The sequence below is a fragment of the Anser cygnoides genome, chromosome 10, assembly GCF_040182565.1.
Source record: "Anser cygnoides isolate HZ-2024a breed goose chromosome 10, Taihu_goose_T2T_genome, whole genome shotgun sequence".
Taxonomy (NCBI): domain Eukaryota; kingdom Metazoa; phylum Chordata; class Aves; order Anseriformes; family Anatidae; genus Anser; species Anser cygnoides.
The window spans coordinates 3,408,453-3,431,081 of NC_089882.1; the positions used below are offsets into that span (position 1 = coordinate 3,408,453).

General features: G+C 43.1%; 1 protein-coding gene across 7 annotated transcripts in view; it reads right to left on the reverse strand.

Moving 5' to 3' along the window:
- The window catches only part of GRM7 (glutamate metabotropic receptor 7), a 268,824-nt gene that overhangs the window by 68,146 nt on the left and 178,049 nt on the right, over nucleotides 1-22,629 (reverse strand). For 6 of the 7 annotated variants that reach the window (XM_048070519.2, XM_048070497.2, XM_067002826.1 and 3 more), the window contains exons 6-7: nucleotides 17,237-17,437; nucleotides 11,074-11,213 (exon numbers count right to left, since the gene is read on the reverse strand). In XM_048070519.2, coding sequence (XP_047926476.2) covers nucleotides 11,074-11,213; nucleotides 17,237-17,437 — 341 coding nt within the window. The other variant, XM_067002827.1, reaches the window with a different exon arrangement.

The following is a 22,629-nucleotide window of genomic DNA, read 5'->3' on the forward strand; positions in this document are numbered from 1 at the left end:
CTCTGCTTATGAGCTAATAACTTCTTTTTCTGTTATTTACAGTTCTGAAAAAGAAATGCAGCTGCCAAATCTGATATATTACTTTCAAAAGGGAAAGGGTAATAACTAGAGATGTACCAAATGGCGTGTGTGTGATTTGGATAGCATTTATCTTGAAGTGCCTGCCAACTCAAAATGCTTTAGTTTATTTATCCTACTAATTCCCAAGCTGATTCAAAGACCAGTATTTGCTAGTCAAATTATTTGGTCCTGGTCTTCCTTTTTTTAAAGAATCAGCATCAATGGTACAGTAATTTTCTCATCATGGCTAGCGTGCATGGCATAATGACACAGGGGCTGGGGAAACAAGATGAAAGACGCACAAAATTCTGAGTGAAGCTCAGCACCTTTAGGCCCTGGTTGGATTGCTGCAGCATTAGTAATACTATTAAATTATCTTGCTCAGGTTATATTCAGTCAATCAGTCCCAACCACTGTAACTGGTACACAGAAAATTAGGGCCGGCTGATGGGACTTTAATTAAGCTTTGCCTGGGGCAACTCTTCCATTAAGGCTGCAGTCACAGCTTGCTGAAACAGGGCTGGGGAAGGAAGAGGAAAATGAGGTGGCTGGTGACAGGCAGGCACTGAGCGGGCGATGGGTGACTGCTGGCACCTGGCGTGCTACCGCTTTGAAAGCTACACGGGATGCTGGTTTGGTCTGGGCGTGGAAAAATACAGGCCTTCCAATTGCATCGATAATATTTGTGTCTTCCTGCAGTTCCATTAAAATTCTGCAAATAAATTCCACTAAAATTCTGCAAATAAATTCAGAGCTTCATTTCCTACATTAATCAAGCCAAACTTAGGAATTTTGTGCCTCGTCACATTTCAGAGTACTAAATTGGCAGTAAAGCAACAAATTGCCTTTTCCCCTCCCACCATCTTCTTTCACCTCTCTGGGGAAAAAAAAAATAATAAAAAAAAAAGGTGACTGGAAGCAATCACTTATGCCTTCCAGCTAAGCACCCGAAATATTTAACTGCCACTGGATCACGTCCTTTCCAGCGCAGGGACTCTTCCTCCCCACTCCTTCCCAGCAGCACGGAAGGCATTACAGTCACAGAGGCATTCCAAACCCAGGAGAACAGCCTGTACTGCCTTTTCCAGTTGTATTTCTGAAAGAAAAAGGGACCCAAAGCTCTGCTTTTGCCAAGGGAGATGGAATTCCATACTACGTATTTTACTTCACCAGCCTGTCAAAATGACAGGCAGTGCAAGAATGGAACGGAATATCTAATTATAGGCACAATTTCTAGCTACCATTGGGAGCTGGATGCTCAGATGCTACATTTAATGGCCAAATACACATCCTCCATGCCATTAAAAGGTGCAATTAACAAGTAAACAAGCTTGTTTCATGGGAATCATTTAATGTAACGTTTTCATATTAAAAGTACATTTTCAGATGAGTGGAAGAAGAAACAAACAAACAAACAGTGAAAACAAAGCAAATATAATTTGAGGGAAAGCCTTTTTAAAGTGCAGGCTAAAGACTCTTCTCAGCTCTTTATTTGGGGCCATTATTGCCTACCACGCAAACAATTAGCCTGAGAGACATTAAAATGCACGCTATATATCCAATGTTATAGTCTTGCCGCAAACCACATCAATTTTCTATGTAAGTCAGTATTCAGGGACATTTTAAAAATGATTATTTTTGACCTACTCAATGCATGAAACTCCTTTGGGAACCTTTATAATTTGCTTAATTGTTGGAAACTCTAAGGACTGTTCACATGGTCCTGGTGTGGGCAGAGCTTTCTAAAACCCTTTACAGAATTTCTTACTCCCCTCTAAATAAAACAAGTGCAATATTATGCAATCATCGTAATTACATTCTGCTATCCTTGGCACGTGCATCTGTATGGTTTTAAAATTTCATTTTACAGAACACAGCTGGATTGTGTTCTAAGGCTACAAAACAGCACTAAGCCAATTGTTCTCATATCTGTTAATACGATACCCTAAAATATTCTAAGCGCAAACCCAGTAAATAAACATGGAGACAAAACAGCCAATTTCCAGGATGTCACTCGAGAATGCCAGTCCTCACCTGCTGAGGATCTGCCAAACCTACAAAGTCAAAGCTGAGACCAAATGCCTGTAACCCTGCGTAGTACTCCTCCTTCCAGGTTCTGCATACAAAGAGCACGCCTTCTCTGCGACCCAGGCAACCAGTAAAACCCTGCTGCCCTTTGCATTAGGCTGCACCATCATCGCACCTCTCCGGGTGCTTTCTCCCGAAGAGCTGAGCGCGCAGCCCTCCGAGAGGACTCTTTTCACCCAGTTCAAATCCCACGAGTTCACAACAGATCTAAGAAGAAAACTTTATTACCTGGCAGGTATTTGCAAAGTATCAAGTGCTCACTGGCTGTTGGACAGCTCGAGGTGCCTGGCCTCCTGCTCAGAGCAGCAGCTGCAGAGCTGCCTGGGGAGCAGCACAGCACCTTCGCAGCACTGACACTGGGTTTGCCGCTACACGCCTGGATGACGTTCTCCGAATGCAACAAAACACGTCTGTCACTGAAAGCATCTTTCCATTTTCAGGTATTAGAAAAGAATATTAAGCCCCTGATAGCACACCAACTGGTATTATCACTACTGCCAAAAGCAAACAAACCTCATAATTATCCACAGAAACCCCAGCAAAGTATTTGCTCTTGAACATCTTTGCTGGCAAAAATACAGAAGACTTGGAAAAAAGGATTTAAGAAGTGATGTGCAGGAGGAAAAACATCACCTATTTTAAAAATACAAGTTATTTATTTTTTGACCTTCTTTTTCTCACCTTACTCGCTCTCAGAGCAAGTCTGACTGCCTACAGGCTCCCGGACATTTAAGAGAACCCCACAAGATGAGGCAAATTCTGAAGTCAAGGAGCTGTCTGATACACATACATTTTTTTTCCATTACAGCTTTTATGAGCTCCTTATTGTTATTATTATCCCTCGATCTTTGAAAAGATATGTGCTATATCTTAGATATTCTCTCAGCCTGGTTTCTCTTAGCATTTATATCCTTATAAGCATTTTACCTTCTGACATTCTTAGACCTGGAGGAAAATTACACTGATGCTCAGTGTCGCCAGAAGCTGATACAGCTTAATACACTTTGCTTTGCCTGAAGGTAGCACAGCTCACGCGGTATACATTACAACCTAGGCAAAATGGGTCAGTAACAAAGAAGAAATGACATTTCACACCTTTAATTCCAAGTCTGAGTTAGTTTTCAGAGTGAGATGTTAAGATTTAACTATTGCCTTCCTATTTTTATACAGCAAAAATCTCAAAGAAAGCTCAAATCACTGAATAACCTTTAATTTAAAATATTTTTCTTGTGATTTTCATTCAAGTATGTCAAGTAACAACCAGGAAAGGGTCCTCACTGGCCAGAACCTCCTCACGTGGGGGTTATTCTCTAGTTCTGCAGGCGGAGGTGACCATCACGTGCAGGTATTCGTTCCGTTACACTGCTCACGCCAACCCCATCAAAGCCTTCTAAAGCTCGAATTCTCTCTGTTTTCTCCGGACCAAAAAATGATGCCCTGGCAGGGTTTCAGATTCCCTTCACATGAGCTCTCGCTGCAGGGCAGCTGCACAGGACTGCTGGGAGGCGGCAGCGGCACACGCTCAGGCTGCTTCCTGATACGAGCGGGACCCAACCCTCTGCTTCCTACCGCATGCGCGTGGACTTCAACATTGTCAGCATCACGCTGCTCCCCAGATTTTCTGGCTTACTTTGGCACAGGTGTATAATGGAAACCCGGGGGACACACCCGTGAGATTCTCTGGATTACAACACGCACTGATTTTTTTTTTAAAGAATGCGCAGGTATAAATGTGATTATCTGCCCTTACCGACAACCTGCAACAAATCGCTTAGCTCTCTTTTGTCATACAGAATAAACGCTGCTCGATTCACATAGCTCCTAGCACATGTTTTCAGGTTTTGCCCTCATCTGGATAAAAGTTATTTACAGCAGCAGTTTCTAACGCATCAAAGCCACCTGTGGCACTGCGGCCCTCGGTTCCTCCCCGGCGAGCGCACCGAGCCGCGCTGCGGCCACGGCCCCAGAGCAGGGCTGGCAGGACTCGGGCCCGCTGCTGGCTCCTGCACATTTCAGGCACCTGATCTGAAACCATTGAGGACTGAGGAATAAGCATATGGCCATTCAGCGGGCCAGTGGCTTGAAAAATTCCCTTCCAGTTGGCTGAGAGAAAATTAATTCTGCGAGTTAAGATAATTAAAGGTGTTCGTGCCGGTCATGGCTGACATGAGCAATGAAAGATCACGGGATTTAATAACAGTACAAAATAAACAACATTTATCATTAGTATGTACATTATAGCTATTGACATGTCGGGCATGGTGAACTCTCTCACCAAAATATGTAATTAGGATGTATTTTAGTAACACGCCGACATAGTTACTCACCTTTGCATTTCTGACCGGATCACACCCAATTTGGCTGAAGGTGCAATGAAGGCTGAGCTCACAAAGCCCAGCTGCAGCAAGGAATTTTGAAAACAGGCTGCAGATCTTTCTGGGATGACTTTGCCTTTAGCAGTGCTTACTCTGTGAATTAATTCCCATAAAGCCAGGCACCTGTGGCCCCACAAGTGAGGCTACTGCCAGGTTTTATGCACTAGCTGTGTGATGCAATGCTAAAAAGCAGAGGGAGAAACAGGACCAGGGTCAGGAAAGCAGAACAGAAATGCCAATGGGGAGGAGAGCTTCAGGTAGGTTTACCTCATCTAAATGAGGTCTAAATGGCGGAAGAAGATTATTATTATTATTATTTATTTTTAAATATACCATAAAACTATTTGTAGATACCATATTTCCAAAGTATGCCTTGAGAAAATACAGAATGCCTTGCATTTAGGTGTTAGGGAACACAGCCCCAGTTCAGGATCAGAGCTAAGGGCAGTTTCAGTTCACCAGGAATGGCACAGACTGAATAATGCTGCCATAAGGAAGAACAGCCCAGATGAAGTTACTTCCTGAAAACATAATGAGGCATTGGTCACTGAAATAATTCGTATTTTTTCAGCTATTAGGAAGCCAGTTATTTCTGGATACAATCACATCTCCATATATGTCAACATACTATAACGTACAGTTAATTAAATCTAAAGCTTTAGACAATTTCATTAAAAATGTAAATTGTGGTAATTTTCAACAAGTGTCTGCCTCAGCTGAAAGCTTTAAGGTTCTGCAGTGACATATGAAAAGAAAACATAGGAATCATACTTAAAATCTTAATTTTCAATAGCACCCTGACCTCATTTGCTGAATTTGTGTAATGAGACTGTCTGACACCTGAATAATGTCTCTCTCCTGTCAACCCATCATCTCACAAGATTTCGGTCTCCAGGCTGTAATATAGATGCATCATCTTTGTACCAGCTACTCATTACCGTCTGTAACAGGAATGGGAAATGACACTACAAGGGCCAGTTTATGTGACAATAGCTGAAATGAGAAAGGAAATTGATACCAATTTTTATCCATCTTGTAATCTCTAAAGCATGATTTTAAGCTCACTCGCATGTCGCAAACCAACAGAAACCTTATGGATTCTATATGACAAAGGTCTGTGCATGCATATCCATCCACCTGCACATACACACATAAAGGCATATAAACACTTTTCATATGTTTGCAAATAGGTTTTGCAATTATGCATTACATGCATGCAGGAGCCAGTACCGATAATGCTATCATAACTGTGCTTTCAGTTGCACACAAATTTACTAAGGTGAAATTAAGCTAAAGTTTCCTAGGTTGGGAGAGGTCATATTTCTATTTTTAAATTTCAGATAAACTACTTTAAAAAACAGGTCAAATACATTCTTCTAAAAATGTATGAAAATCCTCAAAACTAACCTAAATCACTGGTGGTGGAACTCCCATCCCTTGCTATTTGAACCAAAAACTTCTAACTGGCCAGATATGTGCCCTTTTGCTCCCCTTCCACCAGAAACTGGTGAAATCCCAGGCTTCCAAACAACTGAAATTTGCATATGCTACAGAAAGACACATCTTTTGCTGTAAAATATTCTGCAAAATACATCTGCTCTGAACATGCTCTACCGCAAGCAATAACAAAACACAGAAAACAATGAACAGAAATTTCAACGCATTATTTTAGAAAAATGCCATCTGTTGGCAGAATATTGCTGAGCATCAAGCTTCACTGAATAGCTGCTTGGATCCAATTGCTGTTCTGGATATTTTACCAAAAATATCAGGTACATATAGGTCTCTCAGCAGAAGGTTAGACATTTAATTACTCTTTTCATTAGCTTGCTATTCATAACGTTTATTTTCAAATTCTGTAACAGAGATGTTTTCAGATTAGTCTGAGCACAAGTAGCTTCAATAGGTGGTGAAGTGTGTAGGATCTGCATAAATCGCACAGATGATTATGAAGTTACTTAATATATTTCTATTTGTGGGGAAAAAAGAATCACAGTGTAGAAATCGCATCATCTTTGCCAGTTGCTTGCTTTGCAATCCTCCCGTTAGGCCAGAGACAGCTCCCTGTTCCCTCCCTGGCTTCTCTCGCTGTAGGGTGAAAGCTGACCATTGAGCTTGAAGCACCCTGTTTGCTCTGAGACCAGAGACACTGAGGTACATGGATGTGACTTTTTTTAAAACAAGACTGTTTTTTTTTTCCCCTGTCTTTCTGTTTCTCTAAAATACTGGCCTGAACCTACAGTGAAGAAAATAACCTAGCACAGCTATTTCCCCACGGAGGAGGGAGTTATTAATAAGCACGGAGTGATTTCCTTTGCACTATATAACACGAGCCAGGATTTATAAGGAGTTAGATCTGTGTAATGTACATGTTTATGGAACCATATTGATAATTATCAATACTATTAATCTTCTAAGCACTTGTTTAGAAAGATTGCAGTAATGTATCTCTTATTGCTGGAGGAAATTATAAAAAGAGCTAGGAATTGCCAAGCAGCCAGCCTTCCTGACTCTGCACACAAAAGGCTCTATTTAAGTGGCAGTCACGTTTCAAGCTGTACACTGCTTAATGTTACTGAACAATTTACAATTCAGGGGCACATCTCTAAAACAATACCGATTTTTTTTTTGTTCAGCTCTGCACACAGTGTTTAGGCATCTTTAATATGTTTTTGTTTCTATTTGCAAACAAATTAGAGACATTTTAATTTCATCTGGAGCTAACAGTCAGCCTCGTCTGATGCTCTGCAAGAGAAGCATATTTCAGGTTAAAGCTACTTGAATCCCCTTTAACACAGTAGCAGTGGTAAGGACAACGTTTTCCACCATTGCTCTTTATCATTCAAGGATGAGCCTTCCTCAGTCATCCTGAAAATGTGCTGCAGCCTCTGATCAGCACCCAGGCACCCAGTGGCACCTTTACGAGCCATAGCGCTGAGCTGGAAGAGCACACCCGACAAGCTGGAGATGTCAATGCAATTAAAACAACACGATGCAGCCTATGCAAACACTAATAGCCGAGGAGTACAGCGTTAATTAGAAGAAATGGAAGAAAATGTTAGCTGCTCTAGGAAGACATCCCTCTCCAATGACAGATAAACAGGTCTCCTGTAAGCATTTCCCTGCTCACCAGGACAAGTGTGGAGGTGAAGCAGAGCCTCCTGCCCGCCGCCGGGCCCCAGGCTGCAGAAGGACAGCACAGGAGCAGCAGCACAGCTCAGCTGGGTGCCTGCCACACGCCAGAGCCGAGAGCACTTCCCGCACGGAGAACATTCAGCCAAGACCTTCAGTCCTTCGTGCATGGCCTCGGTGCCCCAACAGCTCACTTGGCCCTAGATCACGGAGCCAGAGATCACTCCTGCGCAGGAGCCCAAGCTCTGCGGGATGGTCTCTCCAGCCAGCTCATGGTGCTGGCACAGCAATACCCGCACTGAGCCACTCCACAAACTGCACACTTTGAGCAACCTTGGCCTTTAATGACCCCCAAAAGCTCGTCAGTAGGAAATAGGAAAGAGTGGTAAAGGTGGAAGAAAAGGGCCCAAACTGGCTTTTTTTGTCAAATGGAAATCTGCCACTCATTTCAATGCAAGAGCCTGACCCAGTACGTCTGCTTGTTCAAATCCGACAGCAGTCTACTTTCCGGTCAATACCCTTGTGTAAACTACATCTTTAACTGTAATTATTAACAGCAGGATTAGTTTTACTTAAGTTTACTTTCTGCACAACTGTTGGGAATTCCTAAATTTTGCTATAATTTCCAGGCAAAATTTGAAGGAAGCGGAACATATGCGCATACTGTCTGCCCAGCCATCTGTCTGTGCTAACTTCCTTTCTCATAACTTTTGAACTCGCAGAACTTGCTGGCCAATTTGAAATGTATTTGATACAAGCAGAGGTTTCTGAAGGATGTGTCTGCAGTGGATGGTTAGAAGAAAGACCCACCTGCACTGAACTTCCCTCTCCCCCTTCGGTTTGGCCTGCCAGCCGACCAGCTGGCATATGTATAATTCAAAGACAGCCACAATACAGGCTGTTGCTTGCACAGCAAATGATATAGGAGTGTGGGAGGGAGTTCAGGCACTGCAGAGGAACTGTGGAGACAGTACGGGAAGGAGTCACAGGGAACGTGATAGAGAATGCTGCTGTGGTAGGGTATGCAGAAGACAAATCCTTAGAAAAGCAAGATTCAACAATTTCACAGGGATTTTTTCTACTATATTTGGGTTTTTACAGTTCAAGGACAGTTGCAGAGGTTTGGACACGAAAATATAAAAAAAAACAGGGACCTGCTGAGCTAACTCTATATAGAGAAAGAGAAGCAATACCACCAAATTTCCCACGAGAATGCCCAGCTCCTGGAGGAGTGATCCATTTCTGTCTCCTTCAGGCACATCAGTGCCTCCAGGAGGGGTGTGTGGGTCCTTTTCAGGTACCTCAAAGCACCGCGAGTCGCATTCATAGAAGTCAGCCAGGTAACACAGCTGGTCAGCCAACTTCTTGCATTTCTATAGAGCTTTCTATTGGGCAACCTCTAAGTGCTTTACAGAGTAACAAATAAAGGCATACATTATTACGTCCTTTGTTTCTCTTCTGTTGGTATTAAAGAAATGAGAATTGGGACAATATCCTGAAGCGTTAGCTCCACAACAATTACTAAAGGCAAATCGTAACCTTTGGCAGTTTATCCTGGGACATATTTAATAGTAGCTATTATTTTGTTTGGTTATTTTAGTGAATCCTTGACTTCTCTAAACTCCACAGTTTTCTTTATTATTGTAAGAAAATACATACAGGCACTGTCATAGCAGTGTTAATCCCCTGTGGATTCTGGTGAGAAACTAGGACCCGTGAGTGAGTAGAAGGGAAGTTACTGAGCCAGCCTCCACTATTGACATAACACTGTAGCCATGGGGATAGGAGGGTGAGGAAAAGCAAGCATTTTATGGAAACATTTAGCACAACAACAGGAATACAAATCAAACTCCATTAATTTAGTTTTAAATTTTAATGAATCTGGATGTGTAGTTTATATAAAGATTTATTTAATAAATTATTAATATTTTTGCTAAAAGAATTGTAAATTATAAGCTAATATAGAAGTTTGCCTCAAATTGAGCAACAAAATGTGAAACCCACAGAAGTAGCATACAGCAAATCCAAGTGAGCCAGAATTCAAGAAGAGCACAATATTGTGGTTAGTCTCCAAGGCTGGACCCTTGGTAATCCATGCTAATTACTTTAACAAACTGTAATTTAACAGAAGACATGAAAACCTTGAAAGTAGAAAGCGTCCTGCATTCAGGCATGCTCCACATCAGAGTGTTTTGAGCTCCTCACCAGCCCCCAGCTGCACAATGGGACTGGCAGCTCAGACCCGCTGCCCTTACCAGGTTTTGCTGGTGAGCACGGCGGGCGTTGTGCTGTGTTTGCTCAGGCACAAAGACCTGAAGCCCAAGACACAGCTGCTGTGCCCACGGACTGCACACCGGGTAGATCCTGGCTGCCTCCTGACCACGTGCCAGGACCAGACCACACTCACACAGCCTTTCCTTCCCTTTCCCTGCACCTGCTCCCCAAAGGAAACCCAGCTGTGGGGCCGGCAAGGGGCCACAACGCACCCAGGATGGGCACTGCCAGACCAGAGCTGGAGAAGGACCCGCTATAACCCCAGGAGGAAGCTTGGACCAAAATAGGAAAACCCTTTGGTAGGAATTGGCATTTTTTCAGCAATTTGCAGAAGAACAGTGAAATTGAACAGAAAGTATTGTCTTTGTGCTTTAGTATCAATCTACAAGGGGTCAAAGAGCTACATGGTTAAACTGGCACATCGTGTGTTTGAGGCTCAAGTAACTTGCACAAAATCAGGCAGAAAGCCTGAACCCAGATCTACACAGACCTAGGCCACAGGCCTGTCACAGAGCATCCTTGTGTGGATGGAGCTGACAAGAGTTTCCTGCTTCCTCAGCCAACAGTCATATTTGTTTCTTCTTCTGGGCAACACTGAAGTGTCTACTGAATCTTTGATCACTTATTCTTACACCCTTGCTTTTTTTTTTTTCCCCTCTTTTTACTCATCATTACAAGAGATACATCTCATTCATACAGATATATTTTGCTTGAAAGTAGCACAGGAAAAGTGAGTCACCCCAAAAAATATTTAGTTTAAGCTTTCCTAAAACTAGAAAAACTGAAGAGCATCTACAAACGAAGGTCCACTGTTTTCAAACAGCAAGGCATTACTGGTTGATTTTCCAAGTTGACAACTAGGGACTCTGGACATGCAGAAGTAATAAAAGTTGCATGACTGCCTAATGTCCCTATTCATCTGAGGAGCTTTGGTATTCACAGCGCAGAGAAAAGGTGGCAGAACAAAGTAAAAGATGACACAATGCAAAAAATGAAGTTCTATGTAGCTGCAAAGAAATAGTAAAGATAGTTAATTTTTGCATGGTGGAAAAAAAAATAAAACAAGACCATTTAGCGACTGTACCTGAAAGAAAACAAACAAACAAAAAAAAAAACAGACAAGTAAAGAACAGAAAGGACTCACGTTGAGCTGGAGATCATCTGTCCACTGGCCAACGAGGCGGTAGCCTGGGGTGCTGGTGTTGGTGGTGTGGTACTGGAAGATGTCGTAGCGGCCTGGTGCATCACCATTTTTGTTAAACATCACTGGAGTGCCAGCACTACCTGGGGGAAGGAAACGAGACAAAATCCAACCAAAAAAAAAAAAATAGCCAAAGCTTTACAATAGCTATTTTATTTAGTCAAGGTTGAGAGCTTTCAGAATGGCAATGTATTTCAGGCAAAGGTTATCTATCACCCCAACCACCTAGACCAGATACTTTTGGACATGGTGGAATAATCCTAGCCCTCTTCTGGTGATTAATTACCACTGCCCAAACCCGCTGACTGAAAATAAAACAAGGCAAAACTAAATCAGCCTTACTTCACTCAAGCTTTGCACACAGCATGAAATATCGGAAGGCTTTTCTTCCTGCCCTCCAGCCTCCCTTCCCATCTCTCTTTCCTTAGGGAGTTCTTTAGTGAAAATCATGCCTGTGAATGGAGCCTCTAAATGATTTCCCCCCCCCCCAGAAAACGTTCCATCTGCTTCTGAGAGATACTGCTGTCAGAAGTCAGCCCAGGTCTAGTGAATCTTGACTGGCATCCAGAAATAGCTTCCTCCTCCACAATATGTTCTTATAATCAGCATCCCTGTAATCAGCACGCAGTTGGGATGGAAAAGCACAGACCAAACTAGAGGAAGGCCGTTCCTTGCGTGCGCCCTTATTTAGGCTCTGTGACTCTGACACGGGCGGAAAAGTGTCTTGGTCGGGAGCTGTTCAGGATCATGATGCTGAATTAGTTTTATCTGCCACATACCGAGGTAACTAACGTGCGTGATGAAATGCAGGGTAAGCAGCAAGGCAAGGATCCCCCCCAGCCTTCCTCCACGCCGGGTGCTGAGCAGAGCCAGCCCCAGCTCTGATCACTCAGTGCTGGCACAAACCGTTCCTGGTCCTAAGACAGGCAAGCGCTCACCAGGGCAGCTGCATTTTAATTACTGTGCCATTAGATGTGAACCTTTTCCTAAATGACAATTCAAGTCAATGCTGCACTTCCTCAGCTCTCTAGGTGAAAACTTTGGGGGTGACATTTATTTCGAGATGCATTAAAATAGGTTTCAGGGTGGTAGAGTAATATTGTGTCAAGATTGAAGATTATGACAATGCTCCAGTATCTCTATATTCAAAGCTTCCTCCCTCTGTGTAACTTTTTTTCCCCCTAAAGCAATGAAAAATCTCTCCTGTAGTAGCACTGAACTTTAAGATTATGGTTTTCTTCATGATTCCCATTCTTCATTGAATTCCAGTGAGCAAAAGAAGATTTGAAGGAGTAAATTAGCATAGTTTCTGTTCCAGCCCTGGTAGATTGTTTCCTGCCTATCCTGCAAGCCTCCAAGATCAGATATAGATTCAGCTGAAAGACTAGTACAGAAAACCTTCCACTGAAATCTCTCCTCACAGGTTCCGTATGAGCACAAGGCCAATATTTAATTGTCATTACAGATTAATGTAGCCAGAATACATTTACAGTGAAAACGCTTAGAATGAATAAGGAGGAATGGCTGTAATTCCTTGGCTCATACTGAAAGTCAGCACAAATGGTAAATGGGATTTAGCTAATCATGGCTTTTAAAAGGTTGTATATTATTAGTTAAGCTTTTTTTTTTCTTTCCTTTTTTTTTTTCCCATTACTGACAGAAAGGAAAGTACAATTCAAAGTCTAGGAGCTCAAGCGCCGCTCCCAAAATGCGCCACAGCCATTTGCGGCTACCCCTCTCAGTTCTGTTCTGACAAAAACCCAGCCTGGACACGAAGAAGTGATCACAGCTGCACATCGTGGCACGACCAACTCCACAGAGCTGGGACAAACTCTGCTGCCCCGCAGACCTTGTTGGGCTGAAGGGAAGCAGCCCAGAGCACACCTGCAGACACCCTCGCGGGCACGCGGAAGGTCCCCGGCCGCCTCCTGGCCACCCCGCGGGCAGCGCGGCTCAGCTCCGGCCTCTGCCCCCCACAGCGGGCACCCCGGGTGAAGATTGCAGCAGGCAAGGGGTCAATAAGCTGAAGGCCAAGGTGGAGAACGGGTGCTGTCACAGCGGGCTCTACACAGGGAACGTCTAAAGAGAGACCGCAACGCGAACTGCCGCTCAGAACCGTGCTGTCGCTGTGCTCTCTGGAAGCAGTAAAACCCTGGGTAGGTTACTGCTGGCTGTCGCTTTGTGCAGCTGCATGCAGACAGCCTTTAGGGCCTATTTTAAATGTCAGCGTTTAACAACAGCGGTGGGCTTGGGTGCTGGAGGCCTGCAGCCAGCACAACCCAGCATCAGGTGCTGGGTCACCTCCCCAGCTCAGCTCCCTGGGACACCGACCTTACGCACAGATACTTGGTAGTCAGCAGGAAATGCCTGTTGCTGTTTTCAGGTCTGTCACCATTTATGCTTTAAAATTATACAGGAAAAAAGCTGTGAAAAGTCTGCGATCGGCAGGGAAGACGACTAGCTACGGAACCACAAAGAACTGTGATAATCTCGGGTCAGAAGTCAAGCAGAGGCTTCCCATTTTCCAGCTTTGAAGTTGGAGTAATTGGACTCCCAGCCAAGGATCTGCTTCGTAAGCGCAAGCCTTCTTTAACCTTTGGGTGGGCTCCGGTGCATGTTTCGGTGCTCTTTCTGCAGGGACCCTACCACTTCTGTCCTGGTTAAAAATTGTTCCAGCGTTTCAGTCTCTCCTTGCAGCTCCACTTCTTTGTGCACTCAGGAAAATAATACATATGTAGGAAAGCCTCATTGCAGAGAAGAAAGGATTTTCAAAAATGATCCTATTTATTATCTGACTTCTTGATCTTATAATTATTGTAATATACGGTTGATGACTTGTTTTTATTTTCCTTCTGCTAACATTTGTAAGAATTTTGTTACAGCTCCAGCAAGCACTTCAGAAACTGACTAGTAGCCTGCAGGCTGCAGCTTCTTGCTCATTCAGAGGCTGTGACAATTTAATTCATCTTCAGTTCCCAACAAATAATCTGTCCTCGCACTACACAGATGGAGAGTACATAACACCCATTCACCTGCAGGATGCATTTGAAAAAAAAACAACACACAATCTGACTGCATTTGTATGAATTCAATCTCTTAATCACCGCAAGATGAGAAATGAATTAACAGGAGGAGGACGGGGTGCTAGCCAGGTGTGACAAGCTGAGGTGTTTCTTTATTACTCAGTTCACGCTGACTGCAGTTTAAGGACCCAGAGGGCTCACACGAACAAAGCCTTTACCTTTTTCACTGGGGAAAAATACAGCCACCACTTTGCACGGTGAGATTTTCAGAATCTCACTGCATGAGCACTTGGGGTTTTAAGTTTTCCATATTTTGGGGCTTTTTGTTCTCAAGATAATGTGACAAGATCAAAATTCATACTGAGCTCCTAGTACAAATCCAGTCTCTTCATTAAAGATTGCCTGAGCTCTTTCTGCATGAATGTCATTACCTTTGCAAGGAAAAGGCTCCAGAAGCAGGTACAGGCAGGGTGGCTCCAGCTGCACAGTTACAAAGAAATCTATTACATGTAAAGAGGATCTCGAGCTCATGGGCTCACAATGCTTGAAAATGGGCTCCATTTTTTCCTCTCTGGCTCACAATTTGGGCAAAACTCCCACTGTTCTACTCTGTTTTTAAAGCAGATTTAGGTAGAAGACCAGTAGAAACAGGATTTTAAGCACAGACTAAATGATGTTTTCCATCCCCGTCCCCAACAAGAGGAATTCAGTGGCTGCACTGGTGACCCAGAGAAGGGCAGGGTAAGGGCAAGGCTAAAATGAAGACAGCTGAAGCAAGCCCAGTAGCCCAGCTGCAGTGTGACAGCCGAGGAACATGTGGGCACCAGGGTCCCCAGAGCTCCCAGGCTTCATCGAAACAGCACTGCACCACCCAGACCTGCAAAAGCCTCTCTCATCGCTTCTTCTATTCCTGCATCCCTCTGCATTTTTCTGGCTGGCTGGTGAGTTGTATGGTGGTTGTTTATCCTGTGCCACTGGGATGGCTGAATCAATCCACAGCAACTCTGGGAATTTACTTTTATACGACATGGAAGAGCAGCAGGATCCACAAAACCTCTCTCCACAGTCACAGGAACCAGCCCCAAAAGGCTCGCAGCTGAACACTGAGCACGGGTGTGCAAACCCACGAGCAAGTAGGCACTCTGAACGTGACAAGAAAAAGCTAAACTCCACACCTGGATAACAACCCTTAAAGGAAGTGGTTCTTTTCCCGTTGGAAATGGCTAAGGCTAGATGGCCATGAGAGATTTAAAAGTGTTAAAACTGTTTTCACTTTGTCATTCTCCTTCCCTCCAATGGAAAAAAAGCAAACGACTATTTCAAGTCCCTGTGCTAGATGTGAGTTACGCGTATAAAAGCAAAGAAAAACACCATATGGCCATGTAAATCAATCAGAAACGGAGAAAAAAAGTCATCTTTTAAAATCCTGACCAAAAAAACAGAAGTAAGGAAAACAAAGTCAGCATAAACCAATTCTTGGAGCTAGACAGTAGGCGAAATTAGCTGGGCACCCAGTCTCTCAAATCATTTCTCTGCTCTGTTAAAATAACTAGATGGCTATTCAACATCTGTACATGCAAGAACTCTCTAAACATGATCTATGACCTGTTCTCCAGCACTAAAACTGACATGGCATGATGCTTTACATAAATGCTGTACTTCCATATTAGTTTGTCTATGAGCTTGTCCTTTACAAGTTCTTTTTTTGTTTGTTTGTTTTTTTAAGGGAAAAGAAAAGAAAAAAAAAAACTTCCACAATGAGGAAGGTAGAAACTCTTCAGGCCTTCTAAGATTATTCATCTCAAAATTTGCTCCTGGCTGTAGTTAACACCACTGCTTCAAGGGAGGAAATTACAATCTCCTGATATTCACCTTGCTTTTCATAGGGTTATTTATACAGGAATGAAAAAATGTCCTTGGCACAAGTGACCAAACTTGATCATGAAATACCATCTGTGTGCATACCGTTAAGTCTCTCAGGTCCTGTTGGTTGTGTGTGAGCTTTAAATTTATTAATAAAAATGTTTATTACTAGATTATGGCAAGAAACACCTCTGCATGCTGTTCAACGAGGACCTGAAGCTTTCACAAACTCTTCTTCCAACGCAGCGACACCCCTGGCTACCCTCTCATATTTCAAAAGGATATTTTTTCAGTGCTTTCCTAAATCTGTTCTACATATATATTTGGAGGTCTAACTTCTGGTTAAATCTCAGATCTCTATCTTACACAGAAATAAGACAGAGCAGTCAGAGCTCCTGGTATGTACATTAGCAAGGTTTGTGATGGGGAAATAACATTAGGGTTTGTAATGCTGCCTCTGAAAGTGATCTACTATAGTGCCTCTAATTGGAGGTGTTTGCTAATGAAGCTAATAAAGTTACAGTAAAACATACAGAGGCAGAGAAATTTTGCTAATATTTATGCCTGGTTCATACAGTGCAATGCAGAGAAAAATAAATGAAAGCCCACTGTGCTGTATGAAACTTAGGGCTGGTATTGCAACCATCACTGCCAGCTAAGAGGGAGTTGATGGATAAATGATAAACAAAGAGGAAGTTGCCCCATCCTCATTCCTGGGATGTTTCATCTCCTCTAAATACTACTTACTAGAGGAATGAAGGCTGGAGTAACTGTTCTGTCGAAATAATAGTTCCAATTCTGCAAATGGACCTGTGCTTTAGCTGTCCTCCCTCTTCTCCTGAGCACGGAACTAAGCTGGGCTCAGGGTACCAGAATTTCAGCCAGTTGGTTTTCTCCAAGTAGAGGAAACGATATAGAGAAACAGGCGTAACAGAGACAAACTCAGGCATTTACTTAGCTATTTCTCCCCCAGGAAATGACAGGGTTCGGAAGGCAACAATTTCTGTCTTTGCACTGTAGTAGCCTATTTGCCTTGGCTAAAACATGTTTTCAAATAGACACTAAATAAACACAGTCTTCTGGCACAAACTCTAGCAAAGTTATAAAAAAAAATGTATTAATCTGAACTGAATGAATAAACATACTAAGTGAAATTAAATGAAAAAAAAAAAAAGACAGATGGGTCAATATGCTACCGAGGAAGCAGACTCTCAGCTCACCGTTGAAGTTAACGCTGCGAATGTACTTGAGCAGCTTTTTGCCTCCCGCGTGCTCCATCTCGGGGCAGACCCCCGGGTAGTCGGCACAGAGGTCCTTGTTCATGTGGTGGAGAGCGTGCGCCATGGCGTACACGGCATCGATCACGAACTGCACCTTCCCCTCCTGCTCATAGTGGGAGTCTTTGCCAATTCGCTCCTGCCCTGCACGTTAGAGGCACACACACACAGAAGGACAGTAAGGAGCAGTGCTTTCCTGATGGCAGGTACAAACGAACCCTCTTGGAGCCCATTTAAAGAAATGCGTCTTAGGCAATACAATGCAAACCTTTGAGTTATGATTTTACTAATTAAAACAAACAAAAGTCACCTTTCTTTCCTGATATTAGAATCATCAACACTTCTTAAGTTATTTTACCATAATCCAGAGAAACAAACCCTACCGTAATCACAAACTCGAAACTGTAACCCACGGGGACCATCTCAGAGAGACGGAGAAAACACCAGGCTCTGCATGTCCCCAAAGTATGTCTTTGAAAGAAGAAAGCATTTAAAATAAAGCACAGCTGGTATTTTAAAGTCTAATGTTCTGTTCTGTTTCAAATCCCAGTCTCTAATTGAAAGACAGAGCCAGATTGAGGGAAGGAAGAATCACTTCAGATGCAACCAAAGGGGTGCTCAGGAGAATCGAGCGCACATGCCTGCTATTAACGTACCCTCGGGAAGCTCGCTATGTTTGTGTTAACTATGCACCCCTCTTCCCCGTACCTGCAGAGACTGAAATGTCCTTTAGAATCCACTGATTGCTTTTAAAATATTTTAACAGCTGAGGACTTAAGGAATCCAAACCCTTAATGCAATCTGAACTGCAACTGGGGGAAAGCAACGCTTTGAAAGTCATTTCTTTATCACCGCAACACCCAGAGCGATAGAAAGTACAAACCCTCAGCGATCTTCTCATCCAATGGGCCAATGCACAAAAAGCCTGAGAGAGGGGAAGCATTTTGCAGATGGAACATGGGAATGCAGAAATTAAACCACAGAGACCCAAAAAAACTCGATAGGAGTGACAAAGCTGAATGTCATACTTTAAGTAAGATGTTTGTGCCCAAAACCTTCACTCTCAGACTTGAGACGAAAGCATCACCTGATAGTGTGATGGTAAGGCCAGGCGATAAGGCAGCTTTCTTGTTTTTATTGTAGTAGGAGCAGATAACTGGGTGCCTCTGCAATTAATTAGCAAACCAAACAGTATTTTCAGCATGTAAAACAATTCACAATGGGTTAAGAATTGTGACTTTTTTTTTTCTGAATTGTCCACTAGCACCTCATCTTACCTTGGCTGAGTAACACCAGCATAGATCAATCTGTCCAGCTGCCAAACATGTGATTATACTTACCTATCTCACCAGGGTTTTGTGAAACATAATTACTGCTCATTAAGTGTTCTGAGCTGCACCAATGAAAGCAGCAGAAGTGCAATCTATTATTGTCCACGTGGGCACTGCAGCCCACTTGTTCCACCTGCAGCATGACACTTTCCAACCTCACGTCAGCCCTGATCTCCCTCCCGCACTACCGGCAGGCCTGGGCACTGCCAGCAGCACTAAGAAATTGCCCTCAGAGTCATCTTGCAAATATTTTAGGGATTTTCAAAGTAAATGTTCACTTGGGGGATAGAAATGGGAAAGATGCCTTTGTAACATCCTTAATTAGAAATAGGGACCAGTGAATTTAAATTAGCTGATTGATACCAATAAGAAAAGGAAATCAAGTTGTTAATGACTGAGAACTAATGATTTTAGCAGAGGCAAGAAGCCCATTTTCCTGTTGCTGCTAGTATGTCTGCATCTCTCCCTCCCATGCTACCGAACTACAGCTTTACTGGAGCAGAGCCTTGCATCCCCAGCACCTCCCCGCAGAGCAGTGCTGTGCTCTCACACAGCCAGCACCAGGCAGCAGCTCACGTCCTCTGCAACGAGCCTTCCTGCCCTGGATTCACTGAAGGACTAGACACCCAAAAAGGAACTGACCTCCATCGCCAAAAACCCATCAGTCCCAACAATCCTTTTTTCCTTCTTTGAGCGTAGTGGTGGTGGGCCAGAATTATTAACAAACAGAGATCACCACCTTCTTACAGAGATACTACAAGCACAGGAAATACCTAAGCCTGTCCACAAGAGCGATGTGGCTGAAAGTAAGCAAAAATATAATCCCCTATATGAACACGTTTAATTATCTACACCTTTTCACATTCATAAGTTCGCTCCCTAATTACCATACTGCAGCACTGAAGTCTCGTACTATCAACCTAGCAATTTGGGTTGACGTTCCCTCTACCAAAGCCCTTTAATTTTAAATTTCAACTACAACGCTGGAAACATTGAAATACTGCAAATAATTCAGCAGGGTGAGAGCTTCCAGACTGTGAAGATTCACATACTGTCCTTTTCATTATTTGACTCCCCTCTCATTGATTACAGACCTTATTTCATTTCCAGGCCCTGACAAGCAAAATGCTTTTAAGTGGTTTCAGCTCAGCTACATAACCGAATTAGCAATGCAACAGAAATGCATGCCAAGGGAAGAGAATCTAGGATTTAAATTCTGCACACAAACAATACTGATTAGCCATATTAAGTTCCAGAAGCACAGCTGAATACACAGCAGAAAGAAAACCTTTAGCTGTGAAGGTAACTGTACAAGAAACCTGAGCAAAATCCACTTAAAAAAAAAAAAAAGCTACGTTAACAATTTCAAAGCACAAAAATCAAAGAAATGAACTAGATTTGAAACTCTTAATTGAATTTCCAGTAACAAGAATCGTCTCTACTGAAAATAGCCATTTCACTGAGTATTAAACATCCAGGATTTGTGTACAGTCCAGTTAGGGAGTCAAACACAACTACCCACCCAGAAAGGCAAGCATGAATTTCTTTATACAATTAGGGAACTTATACGAAAAAGAGTTTACTATCGTTCTTACAAGCACAGATTGAGTTACGTTTTAAAGAAAAGGTCTTCACTGCAATTAGTTTGGCCTAAATTTGATCTAGCAAAAATCAAAAAACAAAACAAAAACACCTTCAAATCAATAGCCATGTTTTACATGTCAAATAGCCTTCAGGCTTTATTACTAAAAAAAATCCAAATTAACGGGCTTTCTAGTGTTTCCTCTAGTTCACACCAAACTAACATCACAGTAAGGCGGCGAGCAGCAAATCAGGCCCAAGGTCCGCTCTCAAACAGGATGGGCACAATTTTAACATTTAATTTTCCAACTTCAGCATTATTTTGGCAAGTAATTTGCTGTCTTGGGTTTATCTGCAGAAGCCAAGCAAAAAGTTACACCACGTGCTTTAGGAATAGCTGCTGTATATATGACTGTAAACAAATTCAATTATTAATTATTCCTGGAAGAGAAAGAAATCCACATTAGCCATTAGCTTCTTGCAGACAGAAGCAGCCATACCAGCAGCTTCAGCACCGATGAACGCAGGTGTTGGGTGCAGCAAGAAACAGGGCGACGACTCGTGATCAGAAGACGTCAAACAGCACAGAGAGGAAACAAAGTCCATTTGCACTGTAATGTGCAAGTCTTCTGTTCTTTCTTATGTGCCCCTGTTCCTTAAAGGATGCTTAAAAAAAACCCAACACGCTAACTTTGTGATCTTCAGGACCCACACAATAACATTATTTTCTTCAGCAATGAAGTAGCTGACACCTGAGACACATGCACACAAAGTGATTTCAAGAGAATGCACTTTTGTACCACGGATTTGAAATGAAGTACCTTGGGATGTCAGGAGAAGGAAGAAACACAAAAGCAATTTATTGACATGAGCATTTTTTGCTTCCAAAAGATCTGTTTGAAGGTGATGACAAATAATTTAACCTCACTTCCCACTAGAGTCTCAAGTGCTCATCATCGTGATTCCTAAGAGACTGAGCAGCTAGGTCTCCTGCTTCAGGCAAATCTTCACAAGAGAAAAATACTGCAACAAAGGGGGTGAGGGGAACAACAGAGCAGCAAGAATACAGCGATGAAGAAGTCCTCTCACACGATCTCCTTGAGATGACAGAAATGAAATGCAGTTTTAAGAACTCCTGGTCGTACTTTTTGCATCACCACAAATGCAAGGCTTAACACTTCCTCGTGCAGGAAGTGAGATGAGAGCTTGGTTTTTCACGTTATCCTCAGCATTTCTCCTTCACTTGAATTTTCTGGACTCATCACTGATACTCACATAATATAGGGGATATGATGTGAAGCGTAAATAGCATTGCAAGGACAATTTTTTATGACATATAATTCATACAAAGAACAGACATCAAAATCCCAATTCTTCAGTGCTTATATCAGATGAATGCAGGCATCGGCTCGGTTTCTGGAGGATTAAACACCTTCTCAAAGGAACTTACATAATAATGCTGCTGAGAACCTGGTGATAGTCATCATTAACAAGAGATGGAAGTTAAAGGTTGCAGAAAGCTCGCGGTGCTTAGCGAGCAGCCATTACTTGTAAGCTCAGAATTCAGCAGCTGGCTCAGTGCTGGCAGAAAAACGCGCGCTCTTCACACGACAGCACATTTAGCAGCCTTGGGAACCTGAGGCCTGCGAGCGAAGGGACGGCCGTGCTGCAGCACCTGGAGGCCCAGGCCGTAGCTGTACGTGCCCGTACGTGCTGTTCCCTAATGGCGCTGAAGCTTCGGTGCAGAGCGCTCAGGCTGTGCAGCTGCTGCTGCTGCGCTTGTGCCTCTCCAGAAACAGGCACAACAGCACACAGCAAGCAGATCCGTCTTAACAGACAAGTACGTACAGCCAGGGCTCTCCAGAACAGGACCAGAGCTGTTACTCCTCTGATACTCGCACGCGGCACAGGCGCTGTTGTACACACAGGAGCTGTAAAATCTTGAGGCTTCTCCAAATAAAATCTTTATTTGAAAGTAGCTGAATACTAGAGCTGGAGAAAAGCTAACAATATGCTAGAGTAAATATTGTAATTTAAACATGAGGAGTATGACAATCAGGACTTTTTGCAATATAACCCATGTATTGTCTTTTTACAAAGAAATACAAGATCCAATAATCCTGCTATGTAGTTACAGCCATCTATCCAGCCCATCCTAATTCAGAAGATCTCATTATAGACAAAAGCCTTTATCTCAACACCATCAATTCAATCCTCATGGAGTTTGTTGGGGAAAGCAGATGAACTTTCAAGTTTCTACTTGTAACTGAACAACGTCTTGCTGTGATAGGAGAAAACGTCAGCCTAAACATCTCCTGCAGGCGATGGTGAGCTGGCAGAAGGGAGGGTCCGGGCAGCAGCACAGCCCCGGACAAGAGAGCAACCTCCCTTGTGCTGGTGCACCCCGTTTGTGCCTTATTGCCA